Source organism: Gracilinanus agilis, chromosome 4, assembly GCF_016433145.1.
Source record: "Gracilinanus agilis isolate LMUSP501 chromosome 4, AgileGrace, whole genome shotgun sequence".
In the NCBI taxonomy this organism is placed as follows: domain Eukaryota; kingdom Metazoa; phylum Chordata; class Mammalia; order Didelphimorphia; family Didelphidae; genus Gracilinanus; species Gracilinanus agilis.
Window position 1 is genome coordinate 75119823 of NC_058133.1, and position 25616 is coordinate 75145438.

Genomic DNA, 25616 nt, shown 5'->3' on the forward strand with positions numbered 1-25616 from the left:
AGGAGAAATGAGAATCTACTGTAGTTATGAAGAAAACCTGGTGCAAGTTCATCAAGGTAAACCAGTCAGAAATTCTCTATTAAGTGCCTACTATGTTTGAGGCACTGTGTTATAAGTGCCAGAGTGTGGAGTAACTCTCAGCCTTGTAATACCTTGGTTGATGGTGTGTGTGTGTGTGTGTGTGTGTGTTTGTAGGGGGGCTGGTTGAAACTGACTCAGGCAAAATGTCGTGCAAAGGATGTGACGACTCACTAGCAAGATCTGACAAGACAGTGGTTTGAATTACAAGGTATTATGGTAAGCCTATTGATGCTGATAGAGAAGAAATACGTATCTTTACCCAAGCACAGGCCCTTTATTTTCAGCAGAAGTAGGTTGATATAATGGAAATGGAAATGGAAAGCATGCTAAACTCCCAATTTGGAATTTGGAAGATCTGATTTCAGTCTTGGTTTCCAGTACTTTTCTTTGTGACCAAGTCAACATCACTAACTATATGCAAGCTGCTGTGCAGAATGCCAGGAATACAAAGAAAGGTGTCTCACATTTTCATTGGTGAGATAATTTGCAAGAGAAAACAAATACATTAATTATATGTAAGTATATATGCAGGGTAAATGGGAGGGCATCTCAGAGGGAGATTACTTCATTGAGGGGGGAGGAGGCAGCAGAGATAACTTATAGAAAGTAGGATTTGAACCTTGAGTCCTGAAGGAATCCAGGAGGCAGAAAAGAGAAACAGCATTCCAAGTATGTGGAACAGCCAATGTGCAGAAGGCACTGTAAGAAATTAAATTTAGGGTTTGACTAAATATGAGAATTCTAAGGCAATATTGTAATTGCTGATTTAAAATATTATAGCTCAAGTCAAAATGACTTTTAGTAGCGTTTATTTACAGAGGTGGAAAGAGTGAAAATGGAGAAATGGAAGGAAGACTCTGGTAGAGAAAATGTCTAGCTCATTAATCCTCAGCCAGAGGGACCCGGTGATGTGTTATGCAAGGGGTTCTACCTACGCAGCCAAAGGAAGGCCTCTCCAGAAGCCAGGAAAGGAAGGCCAGCTACTCACTCACCCAAGACGAAGTCCAAAGGAGAAGATCCAGGAGCAGTTCTCCAAGAACAAGAGCCAAAATCAAGGTCCAAGCCGAAGGTCCAGTCCAAAGCCACCTCCAAAAGTCAAGTCACTAGCTGAAGTTACCCTGATAGGAAGGCAGGACTTTTTATAGTCCTTTTTCCACTTCACTTCCTATCCCTCCCTTCCTCCACTTTTATGGTAACCAATTGCAGTCTTTCAATTTGCTTAGCACTGCCCAGTGGGGTGGTCAGTGGCCTCTGGAGTTGTCACTCATTTTAGTAAGTGACTTAGGAACTCCTTTACTTTACCTGTTAAGTAGAGGTGTTTAAGTTTTTGGTTGATTAATTTAAAAATTGCTGATTGATAGACAAAGTTTGATTTACTCTTTACACCACAGAGCAGAAATTGTGTTCAAAGAATAATAGCAAGGCTAATGTTGCTAGATCTTGTATCAGAAGAATAAAGTATAGGACTTGAAAGGTAGGAAGTGGCCAATTGTAAAAGGGTTTTAAAAGTCAAAACATTTTATAATTTGATCCTGGAGGCAATAGGGAGACACTGAAGTTTATCCAATAGAGGAATGACTTGTGCTTTATGAAGATCACTTTGACAAATCATTTCCTGTCACTTAGGCATTAAATATTTATTTAGCACCTCCTGTATGTAGACACTGCCTTAAGCAAAGTTCATAATTTAATGGAATCTTTGGGCCTCAATTTCAATTTCATTACAAGTAAGATAGAAATAAGTATGGTACCATCTCAAGCCTAGCAGACTGGCTAATATGACAGCAAAGGAAAGTAATAAATGTTGGAGGGGGATGTGGCAAAATTGGGACACTTAATGCATTGTTGGTGGAGTTGTGAATTAATCTAACCATTCTGGAAGGCAATTTGGAATTATGCTCAAAGGGCTTTAAAAGACTGCCTGCCCTTTGATCCAGCCATACCACTGCTGGGTTTGTACCCCAAAGAGATAACAGGGAAAAATATGCGTGCAAAAATATTTATAGCCGTGCCCTTTGTGGTAGCAAAAAATTTGAAAATTAGGGGATGCCGTTCAATTGGGGAATATCTGAACAAGTTTTAGTATCTGTTGGTGGTGATGGAATACTATTGTGCTAAAAGGAATAATAAACTGGAGGAATCCCATGTGAACTGGAACAACCTCCAGAGCTAAAAGAGCAGAATCAGGAGAACATTGTACACAGAGACTGATACACTGTGGCACAATCCAACATAATGGACTTCTCTGCTAGTAGCAATCCAGGACAATTCTGAGGGACTTGGTAGAAAGAACACTATCCACATCCAAAGAAAGAACTGTGGAAGTAGAAACACAGAAGAAAAACAACTGCTTGATCACATAGTTCGATGGGGATATGATTAGGGATGTAGACTTAAACGATCACTTTATTGCAAATATTAATAATATGGAAATAGGTCTTGATCAATGATACGTGTAAAACCCAGTGGAATTGCTCACTGGCTACGGGAGGTGGGGTAGGAAAGAACATGAATCATGTAACCATGGAAAAAATATTTTAAACTAATTAAATAAACTTTAAAAAATAAAGAAGTACAGGCATTGGGGCAGCTGGGTGGATAGAGAGACAGGCCTGGAGAATAGAAGTCTCTAGGTTCAAATGTGGCCTCAGATGCTTCTTAGCTGTATAACCCTGGGCAAGTCATTTAACCCCAACTTCCTAGCCTTTATAGCTTTTCTGCCTTAGAATGGATACTTAGTATTGATCTAAGACAGAAAGTAAGGATTTAAAATAAGTATAGGCATCATCTACATTGTGGCAGGCAAAGAGAGGAGGTAATAGATATCCAACCTGGCCTTGAAGCCAGGAAGAACCAAGTTCAAGACTTGCCAGAAACATATGCTACCTTTGTGACTTTGGAAATCATTTAGTCCTTTAGTACCCTGGGCAACTCTAACACTAAGTTGCTAGAGGGAGTACCCCCTTCCCTAAGAGGTTCCCTGATAATTAGTAAAACCCCAAACCCAATCTCTAGCCTTATCTATTATATAAGTTTTCTTTAAAATATTTTGTGTGTGTATATTTAGCAAGATCATACATTTAGGAGGTCCCTTCATTTTTCTGGATCTCCTCTCTCCTCATTACCCCACCCCAACATCTATGTACATAATGATGTTCATTTGATAAATTATTGTTAGAGAAAAGTAAAAGAATAATTATTATGCTCACTATTTTTTAGAGACTCTTTCATCTCATCTACTTGCACATATTTCCATCAGGGTAGATTGCAGCCCATCCCTTCCTTTCTATTTTGTACATGTAGAGCCCCCAGAGGGAAATCTTGGTTTCACTTCTTTAGTACCAACCACTTCAGCATATTTTGCCAGTAACCTGAATATGTTGAAATATTTTCTCTTTCTGACTACTTTCATATGCCTTCACCACTGCTTGGAATATTTCTGACTTTATAAATTCCAAGCTTTTTTTAACCTTAATATGATGAAAATATACTGTGTGCAAAGTACTGTGCTAGGTACTAAAGAGAATATAGGTGAATAAAGCCTTCTAGTTTATGGCCTTGTAGGAGAAACTTAGAGAAATAGATTTAAAACATTTATATTTAAATGTCTAAAAGTTAAAACATAATTACAAAAGATATTGCATTTGACAGTTATTTATTCAACCTACTATGTGCCAAGGTACTTAAAGCCTAGGAATAGGAATACATGAAAAATTACACTTTTCTCAAGGAGGAGGCGAAGATATATAATAAGCATGTTAATAGGTAGAATGAGATTGGACAAAGTAGAGATGAAATTTGTCTTTACAAAAATATTGAAGAGAGATTAATGCTTTTTTTTAGTCCAAGGATTAGGCATCATTAAAGAGGTAGCACTGGAATTGAATAGGTATTTTGTTTTTTTCCTCCCACCCAGTTTTAACTGTTCACATGTTTTATTCTTTAGAGGATGAACCATCTTCCCAAACCATCATAAGCCAAACAGTCTCAAAGAAATCTATCAAAAGAACACAAGAGATACCAGGTAAGAAAGGTCTAGTTTTCTTTCTTTTCTTTGTTTGGTATAGTCTTTGCCATCTGAATTACATCAAATCTCTAAAAGTAGATTTTTCAGAATAATAACATTTATATACTGTTTTAAGATTTGCAAAAGGCTTTATAATAAGTATCACATTTTATCTTCACAATAACAGTGGGTGGTAGCTGCCATCATTATCCCCATTTTACAGATGAGAGGAATCTGAGGGGTGGAGGTCAAGTGACTTGCCCCAAAGTCACACAAGTAGTATGTGTCAATCTGGAGTCAAACTCAGGTCTCCAAGACCTTAGCTCTATGCATTGGGGCAACATCTAGTTGCCTATATTATAGCAGTAGAGGTATCTTTAGAATTTCGATTCCTAGCATATGTGACCCATTTATTCAACATGGGAAAATTTCATAGTTACAAAATGATTTGGAGAATTCTTCAGAGTTAATATACTTGTACTTCAGAACTTTTTTTCAGTGTGGGACCTCAGCATTATGCAGATTATAGACCCTCTCTGCCCTAATAGACTGTTTTCATGATTAGCTGTGGCCAGAAATATTCATCACCTAATTGTTAGTCTTTTGGTGATGAGCTGCTCTGTACTGATCTTGGGCAAGAGCCATCATTCAGTGCATCTTATATTTAAAGCTTTCCTTAGATTAGTAGAGGGACTTAATCCAAAATGATACATACATCTATTTATATTATCTATTTATATTACGCATTTTAAAATGCTATTCTGAGAAGGCTACAAAAAAGGTTACTGACTTCTGCCGTAGAGGAATGAACAGATGAATAAATAAACTTTTATTAAGTGCTTAATAAGATCTAGGCACAGGGCTAAGTGCTAGGGATATGCAAATACAAAAATTCAAATGATGTTGCCTTGTTTAAGAGATGAGTTCAGAATGGGTAAGGGACAAAGACTGAATGCACTTCCTGAAGTACTCTGGAAATCTTAGGTCAGAGGAGCATAGATTTATCGTTCCTACTGGCAGACCTTTTCATTTTAATAGATATAAAGAAACTGAGATCCAGGAAGGTTAAGTAATTTGCCTAATATCACAGAGGTGAATAAGCAATAGGAGACAGTATTTGAATTCATATCCTCTGGCTCTAGAGTCCTTTCCACTATACCATGCTTCCTTCCCATCAACTTGGCCTTGAAATGTTCATTTTTCTTATTCTCTTCTAATCAGACTTGTAGTGAGGCTCAACAGGAAAGATAAGAGCATCTCAATACTATGGAAATGAGTCTTTCCACTACTAGTTGTCTTTATAGTCAGATCACCTTAAAGACTGACTGAAATCCAGCCCAAGGCCCACTTCTTCCCTCTTCCCATCCCCTTCTACCCCCAGCTTCTTGAGTATTCCAGAATTTGATCTCCTGACTTCCTTAACTGGCTTTTCTGCTTCAGCCAAAGCCAATCTACTCTCTTCACTGTCCTCTATTCCTAAAGTCTTTGTGAGGGTTTTGCTAATCCTGTTCTTCACAATCTATATATTCATCCTCATACCACCTCCATAGGAGAGAGAAAGTAACTTTACATTGCTAATGTAAATTATTACTTCAACACTATGTACAATAACCATATACATAGTAGCCACTCATTTAAGTATTTGTTGAATTAAAAGCTACGGATGTAGGGTAATCTATTTGAAAAGTACTTTTTAAAGCAGTCACTTGGCTCTGAAAGAAAGAGAGCAGACAAGACATACCTTCTTGAAGATTGCATTTAACAAAACTTGGAAGTGGATATATGTGTTGCAGGGGCTTAGTAATAGTGAAAACCGAGTAGTAAGAAAGAAGAAAGAGTGGTCACTGGGAATAACCTTAAATCAACTTCTAATCATGTCTTCACATGTATAGGCTTCCATAAGAATTACTTCTTTACCTCCTAATCACATTGAAATGTGGAGGGTTGAAAGTTGAAATAGAATTGAGAATGTTGGGTTAAGAGCAAAGTTAAATTTTTTTCCTATTGATTCAATTAGTAATATCTCACATCTCATCTTTGTGCTTCCCTCCACTTCACTCACAATGCCACAACTCAGTCCAATTCAAGCCATCATGCACCTCTCTATTAGGCCATTATAGTAGCCTCCAAAAGCTTTTCTTGGGCCATTAGTAGCCTCCAAAAGCTTTTCTAGCCTCCAGTTCTTCTCTTCCAAAAATCCATCTTTAACACAGTTGTCAACATCTTTCTAATGCACAGATCTGACCACTGTGTGACACCTTTGACCTCAGTGATGTGCCCTGTTACCAATAGAGCACAGTGCAAACTCTAACCTGATGGTCAGTAGACATGGGGTTTGGATGAGATTGTCTCTTCCAGCTCTAGGTATCTGCTCTTGTTATCCTATCCTATTATCCGAAGATAAGAAAATAACAAGGTAACTTGAGGATCAGTGGAGAAAACAGCAAAGACTTCATTTGGAAGTGGCTTTGATCTGAGCCCTTAGGGAAGCCGAGGACTCTGTGGGATACTGGAGAGGTGGAAGTCTTCTCTGCCCATGAACAGCCTATATGAATGCATGGACATAGCAATGCAGTGCTGTTCCAGCCAGTAGGCTCTTTGTCTAGAAAGCCATAGGAAAGGTAGGTTGGAACCATGTTGTTATGGAGCCAAAAGCGTTCTGTCCTGAACTATTTTCCTAACCCCTCTTCCTTTCTATCATTCTATTTTTTTTTTATGGATATGTTAGATTCCCTGTTTAGATCTGATGCCATTTCTCCCCTTTGTATCTCTAGCACCCAGCATAGGATAGATGCAGAGTAGAAGGTTATCACTTAATGTTGCTTAACTTAAATTTTTAGTTTAATTTAAAATATAAAGGGGCATACATTTTTAAGTTATGTGTAATCAACTCAGGTATCTGTGCTGTGGAGCCAGGGAAGTGGTATAAAATTAGTACAGAGCAGATTCTTAGGAGGTCTTAAAAGAATTGTTATGGCCAAAAAATTCAAACCCTAAAGCCAACTTGCTGATGAATGTCACCAAGCCAATCTGAACCTGGTTGTCAGATTAGATATATATTCCATTATTAAGTCCATACTTGGTAGATTAATAGTGCTTGGCAGGACTTGCACATTGCACATCATGGATGGCCATAAGAACCCAGAATCAGTCACCTCTGTGCCATAATGAAGAAAGGAAGGAAACCAGTATTCATTAAGGACCTACTATTTTTGCCAGGCACTATGCTAAGCACTTCACAGATATTCCCTCATTTCATTCTTAAAACAACTCTGAGAGGTCAATGCTATTATTATTAACCCATTTTACTGTTTTGTTTTTTTTTAAACCCTTGTACTTCGGTGTATTGTCTCATAGGTGGAAGATTGGTAAGGGTGGGCAATGGGGGTCAAGTGACTTGCCCAGGGTCACACAGCTGGGAAGTGGCTGAGGCCGGGTTTGAACCTAGGACCTCCTGTCTCTAGGCCTGACTCTCACTCCACTGAGCTACCCAGCTGCCCCCCCCCCCCCCATTTTACTGTTTTGAGGGAACTGAGATAGACAAGTCTAGTGACTTGCCCAGGATCATACAGCTTAGTAAGTGTCTAAAATTGAATTTGAACTCTGGGCTTTCTGACTCCAGACCCTGTCCAGACTACTGTACCTTCTGGCTGCCTTGGTGAAACTCTGATAAAAATTATAACAGAAAAAAAGTTGCTTGATAGTTTTTTAAATGCTAATGTTTAATATAAAGCATTAGCAAAATTAAAAGACATATTGTGAGAACACATTAGAATTGTTGGGGAAGGTATTTTTTATTTTGTTTTGTTTTTTTTTAGCAAATTACCTTTGTAATGCTAGCTTTAAGTCCCTAGCTTAATACGAAATTTTCATTTTAATATTTAAAGTTAAATTGCATTTCCTGAGTGTTTCAGGTTAGTCAAGTGGAAAAAAGAATGTACTGGGCAGTTGGAAGCCAAACTTGAATGTAAAATTTCTATAGATAATTCAAAAATTAGAAGGTGATGAACATATCAGATAAATTTTATATTGAGTTGGATTTTTTTTTTAACCCCTTAACTTCTGTGTATTGGCTCCTTGGTGGAAGAGTGGTAAGGGTGGGCAATGGGGATCAATTGACTTGCCCAGGGTCACACAGCTGGAAAGTGTCTGAGGTCAAATTTGAACCTAGGACCTCCCATCTCTAGGCCTGGCTCTCAATCCACTGAGCTACCCAGCTGCCCCCAAGAGAACAGATTCTAAGAGAAGAAGATTGGATTTAAAAAAAATTTTTGAGTTGAAGAAAGTTAGGAACTTTTGTATTCATTGTTCCTTATCAGTGTAGAATTGCTCCTTCTCTTTTGAACCCTACTTTGATTTTTCATCATAGTGTAGAAATGTCAAATGTCAAGTTCAAGGCCTGGGAAGTTTAAAAAGGCTTTGACAAAGCACAAGACAGTAAAGAACTGCCTGTTATCTAAGGGTTGGCCTACCAAAGGGCAGGGAAGCTCATCTCTGGAAGGCTTGGCCTGTAGATTGATTTGGGGGTCAGGGAGAAGATTTAGAGTGTGATGGAACCTATAGCAAGGTTTAAAATTAAAACAGTATTAAATCACAGATCTTATTACATTGATATGTGGTGACTTTAAAGTTGGTCAGAAGTGAGAGAAAGTTAATTTATATATTTAGTATATTTACTATTTCTAATCACTTAAAATATATTTTCTTCCCTTACTATAGTAGCTAATGAAGATTCTACAATTATAGGTGACCTTCGTAGACCACCTATAAAAAAAAGTTCAGGATTTGGTAAGAGCTTGTTTTCTATGTGTTTCTATAGTTCCATTTATTATCCTGGTTGATTTTTAAAAATTAAGGAAAATTTCATCTCTACTAATTATCTTAGTAATGGAAAACAAAAGGCTGAAGAATATATTGTCTTAGAAGCATAACATCTTATACAGAGTAATCAGATATATGCCTTTGCTTACACATATTTTATGATTAAAACTTTTAAAATAATTGTATTTGAGTTGCTCTCCTATCTGAGAAGGGGAAAAAAACCCTAAAATTTTCCTTATAAACCTATAACCTCTATTTAGTATCCGTATATTGACTGGTACCTAAATGATGTGTTAGGCCATGTGCTGTGAAGATATCAAAAGAATTGAAAAGTCTCCTTATTCTTCTTTCCAGAGACTTTCTGCCTCCATGGCCCCCCCCCCTTTTTTTTCTCTCTTTTTAAATTGTGTATTATTCTACCATTTTTTGGTTTTTGAAAAGACACTGCTTGAAGTGTCCTTGCTTCTTTTGTGGAACTGTGTGCTTTTTTTACTTCTTGGCTCTAATCATTTTTTGCTTTGTCACAGATTACTCTTCATTTGGGACAAATGGAAATAGTAAAATGAAGGAAACAGGTTGGTGACTATGCTTTTATTTGTTCTTTGTGAAAGTCCTGAAGGGCTATAGTGATGTAAATGAGATTTGGGGCCTTACTCTGTATCATGAATAATATATATTTTTTCTTTTTTCTTTTTTTTTAGAATATTTTTCCATGATTCCATGATTCATGTTCTTTCCCTCCTCCCCCAAATCCCCCTCCCCATAGCCGACATGCATGAATAATATATTCTTGATCATTTCAACATCCTGACTTAAAAATTTTGGTTTTAACTTTACAAAATAGACAAGTATGAAATAGTGAATTAATTTGTTATTCCAACTCATGAGTGTTCATTCAAAAAATTTTCATTTAATTTAGCTTCTTTCAAATTCACAGTATTGAGGAGGGTAAATTACATGGCTAGAAAACAGTTAATATGAAAAAGACCTAGGTGATCCTGAAAGTCTAGCTCAGTAGGTATCTGCTGATGCAGTCTGTGTTGAGCAAAAAAGCCAATATGATTTAATGCCACATTAAAAGAAGCTTAATGTCCAGAGCAAGGATGGTCTCTGTCTGCTAATCTTACTCAGTTAGGCCTCATTTGGGATTTACTGGCTAGTTCTAGGACACATCTTAAGTGGGGAGGGCTTTTTGACAGACTGAGATACATCCAGAGGAGAAAGAGAACAAGCAGGTTAAGGGACTAGGGAACTGCCTTTAAGGATTAGTTTAAGAAACTTGAAACATATTTAACTTGAAGAAAAGATCTGTAAGAGAGACAGATATACAGGGATAAAAAAGAAGGGAGTCCTAGGTTTAGGGTTTGGACTTAAAAGGGCATCTAGTCCAACTTCCTTGTTTTATAGATGAAGAAACTGGGACCCAAAGAGGGGAAGTAATCTGTCTGGGGTCCATTAGGGGTGGTACTTGGCAGAGCTCATATGAAAATCCAGGCCCTCTAATGCCACCACAGTAGATCACAGTGCCCCATGAGAGTTTTCAAATATTTGAAAGGCTGGCATTTCGAAGAAGTGCTAAGCTTAGTCTGCCAGGTACCTGCCTTGGAGAAAGAAAACTTGGATTTTATGAGTAGAAATCACAATTGCTTCCATACAAAAATTTCCCAGGAATTAATCCAATCCAATTTGACTTTTTGATAGTGCTGCCTTAGAAAGTAATTGAGTTTCCTTTTAGCTTCAAAAAGAGGTTGGATAGCTACTTGATTGTGATTTCAAAGATAAGTTTCATGCTTTGAGCAAGAGTTTTGGATTAGCTGACCCCTCTTTGGTCTCTTCCCAGTTCTAAGTCTATTCTTTGTATCTTGCCAAGCTGACTTGCAATGAGGTAAAGCTGCTAAAGTGAATTACTAATACTAAGCACATTAGTTCCGATTCTTATCATGTAACAGCTTAATTTCATAATGAGTCACAAAAGGAAAGGATTGATTTTGGTTTGGTTTTTTCTTTTAAGAAGCTTTTCTTTGGTATGAAGCTCAGCCTAAGGGTTGAACAAAAGTGTCACTTCAAAAATTGCCCTCTTGGCTTTTGAGCATTGAAAGTGACCCCTTCTCAAATACTATCATCAAACCAATTTGTTTGGAATAAAGTTGGAAAGATCTCAGATCATCCATTTCAGTGACCTTATTTTGCAGATGAGAATTTATAATTTTTTAAGACTATTCTTTACAACCAAAACAAATATGTAAATCACTTTTTAAGACAGTAAAGAAAAATTTTTTTGTCCAGTTATCATAGAAGTGGTGCCTCCTGATTAATTGTGCCCCAGTTTCAGTACAGCTGGTAATATATGATTAGAACATTAAGCATCAGTGAAAATGATTCCACAAACTTGTTTTCTCCCCCTTTCCTCCTTCCCACTTTTAATATCTTTTTTTTTTAACCTAACCTTTCATTTTAAATCAATACTATTTTGGTTCCAAGGTAGAAGAGTTGTAAGGGCTAGACGATAGGGGTTAAATGACGTTTGCCATTGTGCCATGGTCACACAGCTAGCTAATATCAGGCTAGATTTGAATCCAGCACCATTCATCTCCAGGCCTGACTTTCCACTGAGCTACCTAGGCATAGCTATTTACACACACACACACACACACACACACACACACACACACCACGTATCTTTTAACATTCTCCCTTTCAACGAAACTTCCTAACTTGTATTTCATGTTACTTTCCTTCATATACTTGACCATTTAGCCAGACTGTGCTAGTAGTACTGGACTTCAAGGGCCTGCTCTCTTTTGTCTTCTTACATTTGTTTAGGCTACACTGAGGGTTCTGAATGTTTTCATACTTTATCTCTACTTTTCAGGTTTCTCATCTTCCTTTAAGGCTCATCTCAGGTACCATCTTTCTGTGACATCTCTGATTTTATCGCCCAGTTTGCAAATTATCTCTTCCTCCTTACTTTTTCGTATAGCACTTTTTTTTTAATATGAGTATCTTTTTTGTCCATACTCCATATCCTGATCTACTTATTATCTTTGTATCTCATTTCCCCTGCTACATTGAAGAGATTGTAATCTCCTTGAGGGCAAGCACTGTGTCATTTAAAAAATCTTTTAACCCCAATACCTAACACCATGCCTTATTACCTATTAGGTATTTAGGATATGTTGATTTTGAATTTGAATTATCTATTCTAATAGAATAAGGACAGTAGATATCATCCACATGGTCAAGTAAGCAAAAATTCAATTGAATGAATGATAAAAATATATTAAGATGCAATTAAATGCATCATAAAACCCGAGTTGGAAAGTACCTCAGAGGTCACCTAGCATTTCCTCTACAGTAGGGCAATTTCATAAGGCCAGTCAGCCTACCAGGCTTGAAACTTGGGGTGTAGAGGCTAAGAAGCCATCCCTTGAAAAGCATTCTATTCCAGTTTTTGGATAGCTCTTATTGTTATTATACAACTCCTAAATTGTCTTGACAAGTCTAGACAAGATAAATGCTATTCTATATGTCCTAAGAGGTCCATCTGGTTTGGAAGTGTCCTTGATAGTGATTCTTTGTGAGACTGGCTGATGATTTCCTTTATGATATCATTCTCATATGCTTGACCTCTAGGCATTACAGAGACCAGATAAGCCCTCTAGGTTTTTGCAAAATAAAGCTTTTATTTCCCCTTTCTTTCTCCCTCTTCAGTGCTCTCTCCAAATTCCAGTGGAGCTAATAAGTTGCTAGGTAATAAAGAATGTCTTTTATGATGAAATTTGGACACTTGCAAACAATTTTGGGGAATTCATTGGAGTTACAAATTTTTAGCCATTCCTTCTCAAACAGATGATCTATTTAGCTTTTTTTCAACACTTGTGAATATTCTATAGCAGCGTTGGCGAACCTTTTAGGGATCACATACCCAAACTGCATCGTTAAGCCACCTGTGAAACCCTCTTCCCCCCATTATCCCGGAGATCAGAGGGGAAGGCATTGGGTGGCTGGCTGGGGAGGGATGGGGCATGTGAAAAATGTCCTCAGGTGCTGTGGAGAGGGGGAGGGGGGAGCACCCCCCTCCAGCACATCAGGGGCCCATGCTCAACTTTCTCCAACATGTTCTATAGTTATTCATCACTATCTTGTTAATTACTATGACTAGGATAATTAAGGGTGAAAAATGGATATCACTGGAAAGATAGTTATGAGGTAGTCTCTTGAGGTTAGAGGTAGCTAAAATGGGGCACAATGAATAGGATGGTGGCCTTGGACTCAGACTTTGCCTCAGAATCTTAGCTGTGTGACCTTGGGCAAGTCACTTAATCTAATCTCTCTTTGCCTTTGTTTCCTCTTATCTATAATAGGAAAATAATAATGAAGTCTACCTCCCAGAGTTGTTGCAAAGATCAAATGAGTGAATATAAAGTATTTCACAGTCCTTAAAAAGAAGCACTATGTTAATACTAGCTATTATTATTATATCAGCAAAACTGTCATTTCCTAAAGTCCTTAACTATTTTAAATCACTCATCATAAGAATACTAAGCCTAGAAGTCTCTTTAGCTCCCTATTCTAACTGAATTTCTTATTTTATAAAATAGATCTTAAGACAACTGTAATTCCGTTTTGTAAAGAACATTTTCTTGTCCCCGAATGGGGTTTTTATTTCACAAAGCTTCTGAATAATCATAGGGAGGAACAATTTTTAACTCCTAGATTAGGGAAGCAAGTTGAAAATACAGGGAACTGCAATAGGTATTAGGGAAATGAAATTGAAACTTGATTATATTAAGAAGCTGCCAATTCATGGGTCAGATTTGCTTTTAAATATTTATATTTGTTGATACTTTTTGTAAATTGCATTAAATCAGATATTGTATTGAATCACCTGCATGAAACTTGAGCCCTAAAAAAAAAACCTGCCTTAAACCACTGAATGATGTTTTTCTCAATTTTCTGGCCACTGCCTCCTGTTGCATAAGATTCTTAAAATACTATCTTTTCTGCCACTGTTTGGAACATGGCTTTATGGCAAATGATCAAACTGTATCTGTAAGTTGCTGTATTCCATGATCCTTAAAATTACAAAGTAAGCTTTCTCATATCAGTTCTAGACATACTCCTTGAAGACCTTTAGGCGCAGGGGTCGGCAACGTATGGCTCTCGAGCCATATCTGGCTCTTTTGAGGGCCAGATATAGCTCTTTCTGCAGGAGCCATAAAGTCAGTTTTTTTTAAGGCGCTGTTACAGGAGCGCGCACTGTGAGCACTGTACGGCTCTCACGAAATGACATTTTAAAAAATGTGGCGTTTATGGCTCTCACGGTCAAAAAGGTTGCCGATGCCTGCCTTTAGGGGTTATGAAATAAGAGAAATTAATTCTTGGTATTTAAGATAGGATTGTAAATTATTTAGCCATAACTGTTTTAGGATATTAATATTGGGCATGAGAAACTATTATCAGAATAATTTTAGGATTTTTATTTGCTAAAATAGGATATCTGTGCCTATTAAAATTTAATATTTTTTAAATTTAAAAACAGATATATGGCCAACTAACTACATTGCTTAAATTACCTAATTTGCTACTCATTACTCTGTTCTCAGTTGGATACTTTGAGAACACCTAAATAATCAAATATGTTAGAAGTAATCTTTTGGAAGAAGTAGGGATTGTTTTTCTATCTTTCTATTTGTATTCCCAGCACCTAGCACATAGTAGGTGCTTTGTAAATACTTAATTGTCTTAAGTAAGGAAAACTCTGAAATATATTATGTCTTTAAAGACTATTAAAAAAGATGACTATTATTTTCAGGTAATATGTAATAAAATATGGAAATAGGCTAACAAAATGTTTCCTCTTGGAAGACTTAAAAATTTTCTGTCAATGATTATCTTGTTTTTAATTAACTTTCTAGTTTCATTACTCTTTACTATAGGAAAAAGCTCATTAAATGTAGGAGAAGGGAAATATATTCAGTAATGAACATGATGTAAAAATAAAATATATTGATGTAAAAGCTTTTCTTGCAACTAAAAGAAGGCAATTCATTTATAGTTGCTGGATTTTTTTGCACATTAGGTGAGCTGCTTATCCTTGGTCAAATAAAGTCATCTGTTGTGGTGATATAGAGAGAAGCACCAGGCATAAATTTGTGCTTAGACTGAAGATAGATTTTAACTCAGGGCCACCTGACTCTGGGGCCAGCACTCTATCCAACAGCACTTATTCTTATTCCTAATCTTTTTGCTAATTATTTTTTCCTTTTAGTCTTTCAGTTTCTTATTTGTAATAAGAAATTTAACATGTCAAGGAGAATTGTTGTCATTGTCATGCTATATATAAGTAAGAATTTCTGTTAATGTGTCATCACAGATATCCTCCAGAGTGATTTCTAAATCAGCTAAATATATTTCTTTTTTTTAAAGTTTTTTTTAAACCCTTATCTTCTGTGTATTGGCTCATAGGTGGAAGAGTGGTAAGGGTGGGCAATGGGGGTCAAGTGACTTGCCCAGGGGTCACACAGCTGGGAAGTATCTGAGGCTGGATTTGAACCTAGGACCTCCTGTCTCTAGGCCTGACTCTCAATCCACTGAGCTACCCAGCTGCCCCGTTAAATATACTTCTAATAATAATAACCAACTTTTATAGAAAGCCTACTGTGTGTGCCCAGCACTGCACTGTTGCAAACATATTATACAAATTTTGATCTTCACAACAACCCTAGGAGGTAAGTGCTATCATTATCCCCATTTTACAGATGGGAAAACCAAGGCCACCTGTGTTTGTGAGTGACTTGTCCAAGGTCATACAGTACAGCTAAGTAGGCATCTGAGGCCAAATCTGAATTCAGGTTTTTCTGATTCTAGGTGCCCAGTACTCTAACTGCTTTGCCACCTAACAAAAGATTAACTGGTTGAGTCTTGAAACAACTCTGGAGAGTGTTAACACTCTTCAGTTTATCCAACTGAAAATGTTGGGTGTGCACGGATTCATATTTCTTCATTATCACTTTGAAGAATCATTACCAATCTAGGTATAAGTACAACTTTACTTTTTTTTTTTAAACCACTGAAGCTACTTAAAACTTAAATGTGATCTTTCTTTTCTTCCCCTAGGAGTCACTAGAATGGAGAATGTTGATTTTTCTGAAGAAGGTACTGACTTAATGCATTTGTCTAATTCAGCACTTGTTATCTCACAAGTAATTTAATACTGGTTATAAGTAATGTAACATCCAGAAACTGAGCTGAGACAGAAAACAAAATGTCTTTTGGAGTCAAATCATAGAAAAAAGATAGTGAGTGTGTAGATATACCATTTTTTCTCCCCACATACTTTCACAAGGTACAAAATGGGTGGATAATTAGAATAATTTTTAGGAATTGATAGGTACCTCTGTGTGTGTATGTATTATCTTTCTCAAAAAGAATTAATTTTCAAAACTAGAAGCTCCTAGGAGCTTCTAGATTTGATTATTGTAATTTTGAAAATCATATGTTTATAAGGTTTCATATCATTCTGTTTTTGAATAGGTCAAAAGTTATATGTAGTCTTTTGAATCCTTGTTTTAAACTGTAATTTGGATTGGTTAGTCTATAACTGGCACATTTCCTGGTCCTGTCAGAATCTCAATTATATATTAAACTGTAGGTTTTTTGTTTTCCTTGATAGATTAGCTCACATTTCTAACACTTAGTGGCCATTTATTCTCTCTGTGGTCTCCATGGTAAGGTTTTAATCTTTCAGATTTGTCTCTAAATGTTTGTTCAGGTAATAGATGCCTTAAGGACCATGAAATATGGATGTGACTGATCGTATGTGGTTAGCCTGTTAAAAATAGATGGCTGGGGCACAGACAGCATTTTTGTATACCATGTCTCAAATGTGTTCTTGTTAATTATAAGGTATGACTAACTCATATTTAAAGCATTGGGATTCTTTTGATGAAAAAAAAATAGTTGATCTATAAACTGCAACCCCCAGAAAACTTAATAAATGGAGGGATGTTTCTATTTTTTTGTGATGAAAAATAGGGCTTGTCTAGATTAATAAATACCTCTTATGTCCTGGAAACATGGTCAAACCAAGGCTTTTTGACCCATTGGGCTGACAAGGCTCTCTCCCTCTATAATTCTTTACACAAATTATGTCATTGTAGTGGACCCTGAAGATGAGGAGGTAGAACAACAAAACGTCTCTGACAGTGATGCGAATCCTCCGAGCCCTAGTGATGAGGATTCTACTAAGTCAAGAGGTAAATGATGGAATCTGATTATCTTGTCAAGCTTTTTAGTAGAGAGCATATCAATATTTGGCAAATTTGTATGAAAAACAATTTATTATTGTGAGTTTTGCATTTGAAATGAGCTCTCATTAAAAGTTTTTAGTCCATTTCTGAAGAGTAACTTGAGATGAATTACAATGTTTGAGCAAGTTAAACCAATTTTTGCCTGCTTTGATCACAGAATCATAGAGCTGAGAAGACCTTCTATCTTCACTTATTTTAACAAACAGGTATGGAGAGCTTATGAGTTACCCAAGGGAGTTCCACAAATAGTAAGGAAATAAAACCAGGCTTTGAACCCAGGTCCTGTCACCACAACTATGACAGCCTTTCACACCCTCTCTTACATTACCTCCAAGGATTGGCAAAAATAACTATCTTAAATATGTGAGTGAAAAGTTATTTTACCAGTATGCTAGTTTTTTTAAAAGTCAGAGAAATTATGTTGACATTAGGTCTCTGTTTTCTCAAGATTTTGGCCTGGTTTTTAAGAAATTAATAATAGTTTAGCTTTAGTCAAAATTTTATCCCTATTTCTAGTCTAAATTCAACCCCACAGACTTATGAGAAAGAAAACTAGCTACATTCAGAGGAAGAACTGTGGGAGGAGAAACACAGAAGAAAAACAACTGCTTGAACACATGGGCTGATGGGGGAATATCATTGGGGATGTAGACACTAAATGATAACTCTAGTCCAACTATCAATAATATGGAATTAGGTCTTGATCAATGATAAATGTAAGATGCAGTAGAATTGTACGTTGGCTAAGGGTGGGGGGAGGATTAAGTGGAGGTTTTGGGGGAGAGGGAAAGAACATGAAATATGTAACTGGGAAAATATTCAAAAAAAAAACTTAAAAAAAATAAATTCAACCCTACATCAGCAATTGCATATAATAATAGTATAGTTCAATGTGTCTAGAGTTTTGGCAAGTGCCTCGCAGACCATCAAGTCCAACTCTCTGATCTTACTTATGAGAAAACCGAGACTAAGAGAAAGGAACTAATCTGTTTAGGGTCACTTGGGTTAAGTGACAGAAAGGAGATTTGAACTCAGGATTCGATTCCAAAGATGTGTACTTTTTTTTTTTTTTAATAATTGTATATTTCTGTTTATTGTTGTCTTTGTCACAGTCTCGTCTCTATTCTTTTTTTGTTTGTTTTGTTTTGTTTTGTTTTTAAACCCTTAACTTCTGTGTATTTGCTCCTTGGTGGAAGAGTGGTAAGGGTGGGCAATGGGGGGGGGGGGTCAAGTGACTTGCCCAGGGTCACACAGCTGGGAAGTGTCTGAGGCCGGATTTGAACCTAGGACCTCCTGTCTCTAGGCCTGACTCTCAATCCACTGAGCTACCCAGCTGCCCCCATGTGTGCTTCTTTTTGCCATATCATATTGGTTTTTTCCAAATGTTCAGCCCTAATCCAGGGAGAATTTACCTAAAGAAAGAAAAGTTACTAATGATATCAACATATAACGTTCAAACACAAGTCAAAAAATTTTTTTTAACTAAACAGAACCAGTAGTCTTACACTGCAGTCTCTTCGGCCCTCAGATTGAAAGCCCATAGTTTCACTTTGTAAGTATTACCATTAAAATGACAATAAGTCAGTGTTCTCTATTTCTATCATCCCTCTTAATATATCAAGACAGATTTTTAATAACTAAGATAATGAACCCAGAGAAAGAAGCTCTAGAAGACTGAGGGAAGCAATTGGTAGTTAATGCCCTTTATATGCATTTGCTTGTCCAGGAGGAATAGGAAGAATTCTCAGGGCTTTCCTTGGGTACCCCTACTCGCCTAGAGAAGGCCTTCTCCCAATCGCCACTGATAGTGTGCCTTGTGGACATTGCTATTTATCCACCCATATTTGTCCTTTCCTCCTCTTCTCCCAGTAGAACCTTGGGCTCCTTGAAAAGGTTGTCTTTGTATCCCTTACTCCTAGCACAGTGTCAAAGGGCTTTAAAAATGCTTGCTAAATTGAAGTGAATCTCTTACACTAAGGCAGATAGGAAGAATATTGCCATAGAAGAGATGAGGGCCATATTGACAGAGGAGAGATAACTGCTGCATTTTCTAGGTATGTTTAATGGGGTATCACCTTGAAAGTGACAAAACTGCTTCATTTTCTAGCAATGATAACAATAATTGGGAAGTAAGAGCGGTGCAGTGGGATAGAGCAAACTGGGACTACAAGTCAGGAAAGTCAGAGTTCAAATTCAGCTTCAGACACTTACTGGCTATGTGACTCTAGGTAAATCAATTAAAATCTCTTTCCGCCTAATTTCTTCATCTGTGAAACAGGGATAATAATGCCACCTGCTTTCACAGGATTGTTATATGGATTAAATAAGATAACATGTATAAAACTTTGCAAACCTGAAAGCCCCCTCTATAAATGCTAGTTATTATTATCAAGCAGTGCTGAGTTATTCAGAACTTTTTCCTTTTCTTTTTTTCATTTAAGTATTTTTCCATGGTTACATGATTCATGTTCATTCTCTCCTCCTTTCCCTCCCAAGCCAACAAGCAATTCCACTGGGTCATAAATGTATTATCTCAATACTTATTTCCATATTCATTTTTTGTAATAAAGTATCTTTTAAAAACCAAAACCTCACATCCTATACCCATATAAACAAGTCATAAATGTTTTCCTTCTGTGTTTCTACTCCCAGAGTTCTTTCTCTTAATGCAGATAGGATTCTTTCTCATAAGTCCCTCAAGATTGTCCTGAATCATTACATTGCTGTTAGTAGCAAAGTCGATTATATTTGCTTGTCCCACAGTGTTAGTACAGTGTTCTGGTTCTGCTCATTTCACTCCACATCAGTTCATGGAGGTCTTTCCAGCTTGTATGAAAATCAAACAGTTTATCATTCCTTATTGTGTAATAGTATTCCATCACCATCATATACCACAATTTGTTCAGCCATTCCCCAATCGAGGGACAACCCCCTTATTTTCCAGTTTTTTTGCCACCACAAAGAGTGCAGCTATGAATATTTTTGTATAAACGTTTTTCATTATCTCTTTGAGGAGTACAAACCTAGTAGAGGTATGTATGGCTGGATCAAAGGGCAGGCATTCTTTTAAAGCCCTTTGGGTATAATTCCAAATTGCCTTCTAGAATGCAGCAGTGTATTAGTGGCCCAATTTTGCCCCATCCCCTCCAATATTTATTATTTTCCTTTACTGTCATATATCGGCCAGTCTGCTAGGTGTGAAGGTGGTACCCCAGTTGTTTTGATTTGCATTTCTCTAATCAGGAGAGATTTAGAACACTTTCATGTCATTATTGATAGTTTTTATTTCTTTGAAAACTTCTTATTCTTATCCTTTGATCATTTGTTAATTGGGGAATGGCTTGATCAGAACTTTTTCTTGAATCAAATGGAACAAGCTTTGGAATTTTCTACAAGAACTCAATGATCTCTGAATTACTTAGTATTTGCCATTTTTGTTATAGTGACCCTGTGTGATCCTGGGCAAGTCATTTAGACCCCATTGCCTAAACCTTTCTACTTTTTTTACCTTAGAATTGATTCCAAGATAGAAGATAAGGGTTTTTAAAAAATAGTGAATTATAAATTGTCTAACTTAGATTATAGTTAGGTTTGTAATTCATAAGTACTATATAATTATATGAATATCATTACCTTAAAAAATTCTGAATTAGAGTTTTGTTACTTTCAAGTTAATTCAGGAACTAGTATAGTATGTACGGTAAAGGGAGATTAGATAGTGGCAATTAACAAGAAAAATTAAAGAATTTTAAAATTACAACCATAATGGACTATTGCAGCATATAATATATCACAAACATGAAAATCCTCAAGCATGCAGGAAAGTAAAATTTATTTATTAATTTATGATTGTTCATAGTCTTATTGTGAAATAGAAGAACTCAGATTAAAATCACAACTTTCTCTGACCTTGGGGCTCAAGGAATTTATGATTTCTGAAGTTCAAGGATCCAAAAATCACAATGTGTTGAAATGATCTCCATCATGAATCATTGAGGTCTCATAGAACATGATTATACCAACTAAAGGTTATTTGAAGTCTATGATCCCAGAGTCTTTGATATAATGAAGCAGTTGCTCAAATAGCATGTCCTTTTGAGGTGGTGGAACCAAATACAGTGCCAGCTGTGGCTTTACTTCCTGATCCATTTCTTTATCAACATGAATTTTTTTATCCAAAATTTACTCTTCTATATAATGTATTAGTATGAATTGCATCTGCAACAGTTTTGATAAAACTTTATTTTTAAGTCAATATCTTTCTTTGTTTACCTGTATATATACTTCTTTAAAAATTGCTGGAATCCAGAGACCTGAGTTCAATTCTCAACTAGTCCACTAACTCCCTGTGTTAGCTCGGGAAGTTCTACTCCTTATTTGAGCCTCAGTTTTCTCATTTATGCAATGAGTGGTTATGTGTACTAGAGGGACCTCCAAGGTCCCTTCCTACTCTAGTTGCTCTAACCTTATATTCTGCTGCAACTCTGTCATTTTGAATCATTAGGGTTTTCCAAGATTTTTAATCTTCTAAACCATATTCTGTGTCTTGTTATGTCTCCAAAGAATATTCTAGAAAAAAGACATCAGCTCTTAGCTCTTTTTCAATGTGTTATCTTTTTTTTTTAAAACATAACTAAGACTTCTGCTATCATCATACCCGTCCTTATGACAAATAAGTACAGTTATAAGGGAAACAAGTCAGCATGTCAGCTGGGCCTGAAAATGTATACCTCCTTCTATACCTATAGCTTATCGATCTTCTGACAAAAGATGAAGTGTGCTTTCTATTCAGTTCTCAAAAGCTGCTCCTACTCACTTCATCTGTTAGTAGTGTTTAGTGTGGTTAGTGTGCTTCATTGTGTAAATCAATCTCATTATTCTGCTGCCTTTGTGTTTTGCATTGGTTCAGATAAGCTTCCTCAAACATTTACGAATTCTTCATCTTGATCATTTCTTATGGGAAAATAATTTCCCATCAAATTCGTATATGAGTTTGTTCAGTGGATGGGCATCCTTTTTTCCCCCCAGCTACTACAAAAAAGTAATGCTTGCATCAAATATTTTTTTAATATATGGAATCTTTCCTGCCATCTTTGATCTTCTTGGTCACAATTATGCCTAATATCACTGGGTCAGACTTAGTACAGGTATAATAATAATTCAATGACTTTTATAGTATAACTCCAAATTATTGCTTACCAGAATGATTGGACCAACTCACAGCTTCACAAAACAGTTCATTAATTATATGGTTTTAGCAAATATATTCAGATGCTGTGCTAGATACAATCATGGCCTTGTGATATGACTTTTTTTTTTTTTAAACCCTTACCTTCCATCTTGGAGTCAATACTCCTGTCTCTAGGCCTGGCTTTCAATCCACTGAGCTACCCAGCTGCCCCTGTGATATGGCTTTTTAAATTGAAGAACTTAAAAATAGGACCTGCGTAAATTATGCTTTTAAAACATGAAATGTCTTTTTATTCAGTATATCTTGCCTTTATTTTTATTTATTTATTTTTTAAACCTTTAACTTCTGTGTATTGGCTCATAGGTGGAAGGAGGAGTGGTAAGGGTAGGCAATGGGGGGTCAAGTGACTTGCCCAGGGTCACACAGCTGGGAAGTGTCTGAGGCCGGATTTGAACCTAGGACCTCCCGCCGTCTCTAGGCCTGACTCTCAATCCACTGAACTACCCGGCTGCCCCTTGCCTTTATTTTTAGATTAAATCTTTAGATCTCCTAGTTCAGTATCCAGAATCTCATTGACAGCCATTATAGATTGTTTTTAAGGCATGTTTCCTTCCTCCTTCTTACTTTTTCTGTTTATGGGTAGGTATTCTTATTTTTTTCCAGTCATCTTTCCTTAGTTTTATTAAAGTATAGCAAAAGATAAAGAGAAATCAGTGATAAAAGGGAGAGAGAAAAGCATGCATCTTTTAAGTGTCTGAATTTCTTGAATTCCCTATGTCCATACCCAGATTTGAATTTGAAATTAAGAAAAAAAATCACTTTGACCTTTCTAGCACTGGTTAAATGTTGATAGTGGACTTATGATTTTGTGCCTTTTGCTTCTTAAAAGGTTTTAGAATTCAATCTATCTTTATACCAAATTTTCAAGCATTACCAAAATAAGTCCTTTTTGGGGAACTTGTTAATAATAAATCATATCTTGGTATCAAGATTTTTCTACTTGGTTGTACAAGTTTTTTGGTTCTTAAGTGTTACCTTCAAGCTTCAATGATGATAGAGTATATGACTCTTACTTTGTGACCACCCTCTGTAATGGCCAGGTAGTTGCTTATAGGAAACATCTAGGGTGTTTGTGTGTTTGACAAAGCTTTATGTGATCCTGGAGAGGTGGTTTCCTCATGTATGTGCTAAAGGTACCATACCATACTGAAGGGAAATGTTCTTAGTGTTGGACAAGTGGAATATTAAAAAAGCCCAAGTCTCACCTTCCTAGAGGAAAAAAAAAGACCAGTCTTGGAGTCAGAAACACCTGTTTTTTGGTTTTTTTAGTTTATTTATTTTTTTTAGTTTATTTTTTTTGACACATATATTCTGGGTCCTGTTACCTTAGGCCAGTTACTCTCCTTATTGCCTGTTCTTTTAAATTGTAAGGTTCTGATGAATCTATATTAGAGGGGGTTACCACACAAGTCATTATTTTCCTACACAGATAAATAAGATCAAAAGTTGAGACCCCAAAAATAAGAGTATGTATGAATAAGGTCATGGTAAATTTCTTTGAAAAAGCCTAAAATTTTTATTTTTTTATTTTTTTTTTAAACCCTTACCTTCCGTCTTGGAGTCAATACTGTGTATTGGCTCCAAGGCAGAAGAGTGGTAAGGGTAGGCAATGGGGGTCAAGTGACTTGCCCAGGGTCACACAGCTGGGAAGTGTCTGAGGCCAGATTTGAACCCAGGACCTCCCATCTCTAGGCCTGACTCTCAATCCATTGAGCTACCCAGCTGCCCCCTGAAAAAAGCCTAAAAATTTTGGGAAGAGTTATTTTTCTGATTTTCAAAATGAAAAAACAAATACTAGATTCTGGTCTTTAGGAATATTTTTGTTTTAGCCTTCTTAAGTATCTTGTATTTTTTCTGCCTCTGTTTTCTAATGCAGGTCAAGAAATCAAACTTCCCAATCAGCAGTCACCATTGCTAAGTAAGTACATAAATGTTTGCTATTTTTCCTACTGATAAGGAGCCACTTAATCTTGCTTTCTATCCATAAAAAGTACTATGGTAGGACCTTAAACTATTAGGCTTCTTTTTTCCTTTTAAATCACCAGCATACCAGAGATATAGTATAGTGGTTGCTTTTGTTGTAATGTGGGTATATTATCATATATCATCCAGATTACTATTGGATTTTTTGTTTTTGTTTCCCCCTTTTTGACATCAATGCCATGATGAAGACATCAGGGTAGAGAAATGAGAAGGTTCCATACTTCATGCACAATTTATTTACAAGTCATTGAATGCATCCTGTTTGTTAAAAATTACCTAGGAAGAAGATGAAATAGAATTTTACTTATATCATTCATTCTCAATTGAGAAATGGTTCCTCACTGATAAAATGTTTATTTTCTCCCTAATTAGAGCCATTAAATTAAGGATTGGAGGGGAAGGTAGAGTTTATAAACTCTTGGGTTATAAGGATCATGTCAAACCTTATCTTGGTATCCTGCCTGGCATATCTGTGACCCTGGCCTATCCCACTGTCTTGTCTTTTCCCTTTATTTTTGAGCTTAATGCTGCTAGTTGTCTGGCTACTACCGTAGTTAGTCATGTTTTTGACCTTTTTGACTTATTAACCTCATAACAATGTGTTAAATATGTAATTGTTTCTAAAAGCTGTGCATTGAAATGTTGATGTTTTCATTTCCTTCCTTTTACTCCAGCTTCCCAGGTTCCAGCAAAACTTCCAGAATGGTCTGGACAGAATGCAAGACTACGGACAAAAATGCCAAGTAAGTGGACGAATTAGTTTTGTATGCCCACTGTTTAGTTGTTAAGTAGATTAGTGATGATAAAAGAATTTGCTTGCAGTGATAAGCAAAAATACCCAAACCTCCAAGGTCCTCTGACTTGCTTTATATAAAGATTTGTAAGTGTTTTATAAGGTGCTTTGGCTCTTTTTAAACTGACAGTTAACAGTTCCAATGAGACATTGTTCCCATATTGTACTGCCATTTCTTTACTATGGACGCCTTTTTCTGTAAGTTACCTCTCCAAAAAGATATTCTGGTTTACTTTCTGGGATATAATGTCATTATTTGGGGAAGCTTCATTTACCACAGTTTTAATGAAATAATGGCTATATATAGCCTTTGGATTTTGTTTGTAAATATGTATGTAGGATAAGTTATTTGATCTGTTTTTAAAGAAC

The 25616-nt window shown here is 36.4% G+C and overlaps 1 protein-coding gene across 1 annotated transcript in view; it reads left to right on the forward strand.

Annotated features, from left to right (window-relative positions):
• Nucleotides 1–25616, forward strand: part of TOR1AIP1 (torsin 1A interacting protein 1) — a 34884-nt gene that overhangs the window by 1486 nt on the left and 7782 nt on the right. Inside the window, exons 2-8 of the mRNA XM_044672161.1 lie at nucleotides 4028–4105; nucleotides 8807–8875; nucleotides 9436–9483; nucleotides 16028–16066; nucleotides 17071–17166; nucleotides 24348–24389; nucleotides 25129–25197. Of these exons, the coding sequence (XP_044528096.1) occupies nucleotides 4028–4105; nucleotides 8807–8875; nucleotides 9436–9483; nucleotides 16028–16066; nucleotides 17071–17166; nucleotides 24348–24389; nucleotides 25129–25197 (441 nt within the window). The remainder of the gene's footprint in view (nucleotides 1–4027; nucleotides 4106–8806; nucleotides 8876–9435; nucleotides 9484–16027; nucleotides 16067–17070; nucleotides 17167–24347; nucleotides 24390–25128; nucleotides 25198–25616) is intronic.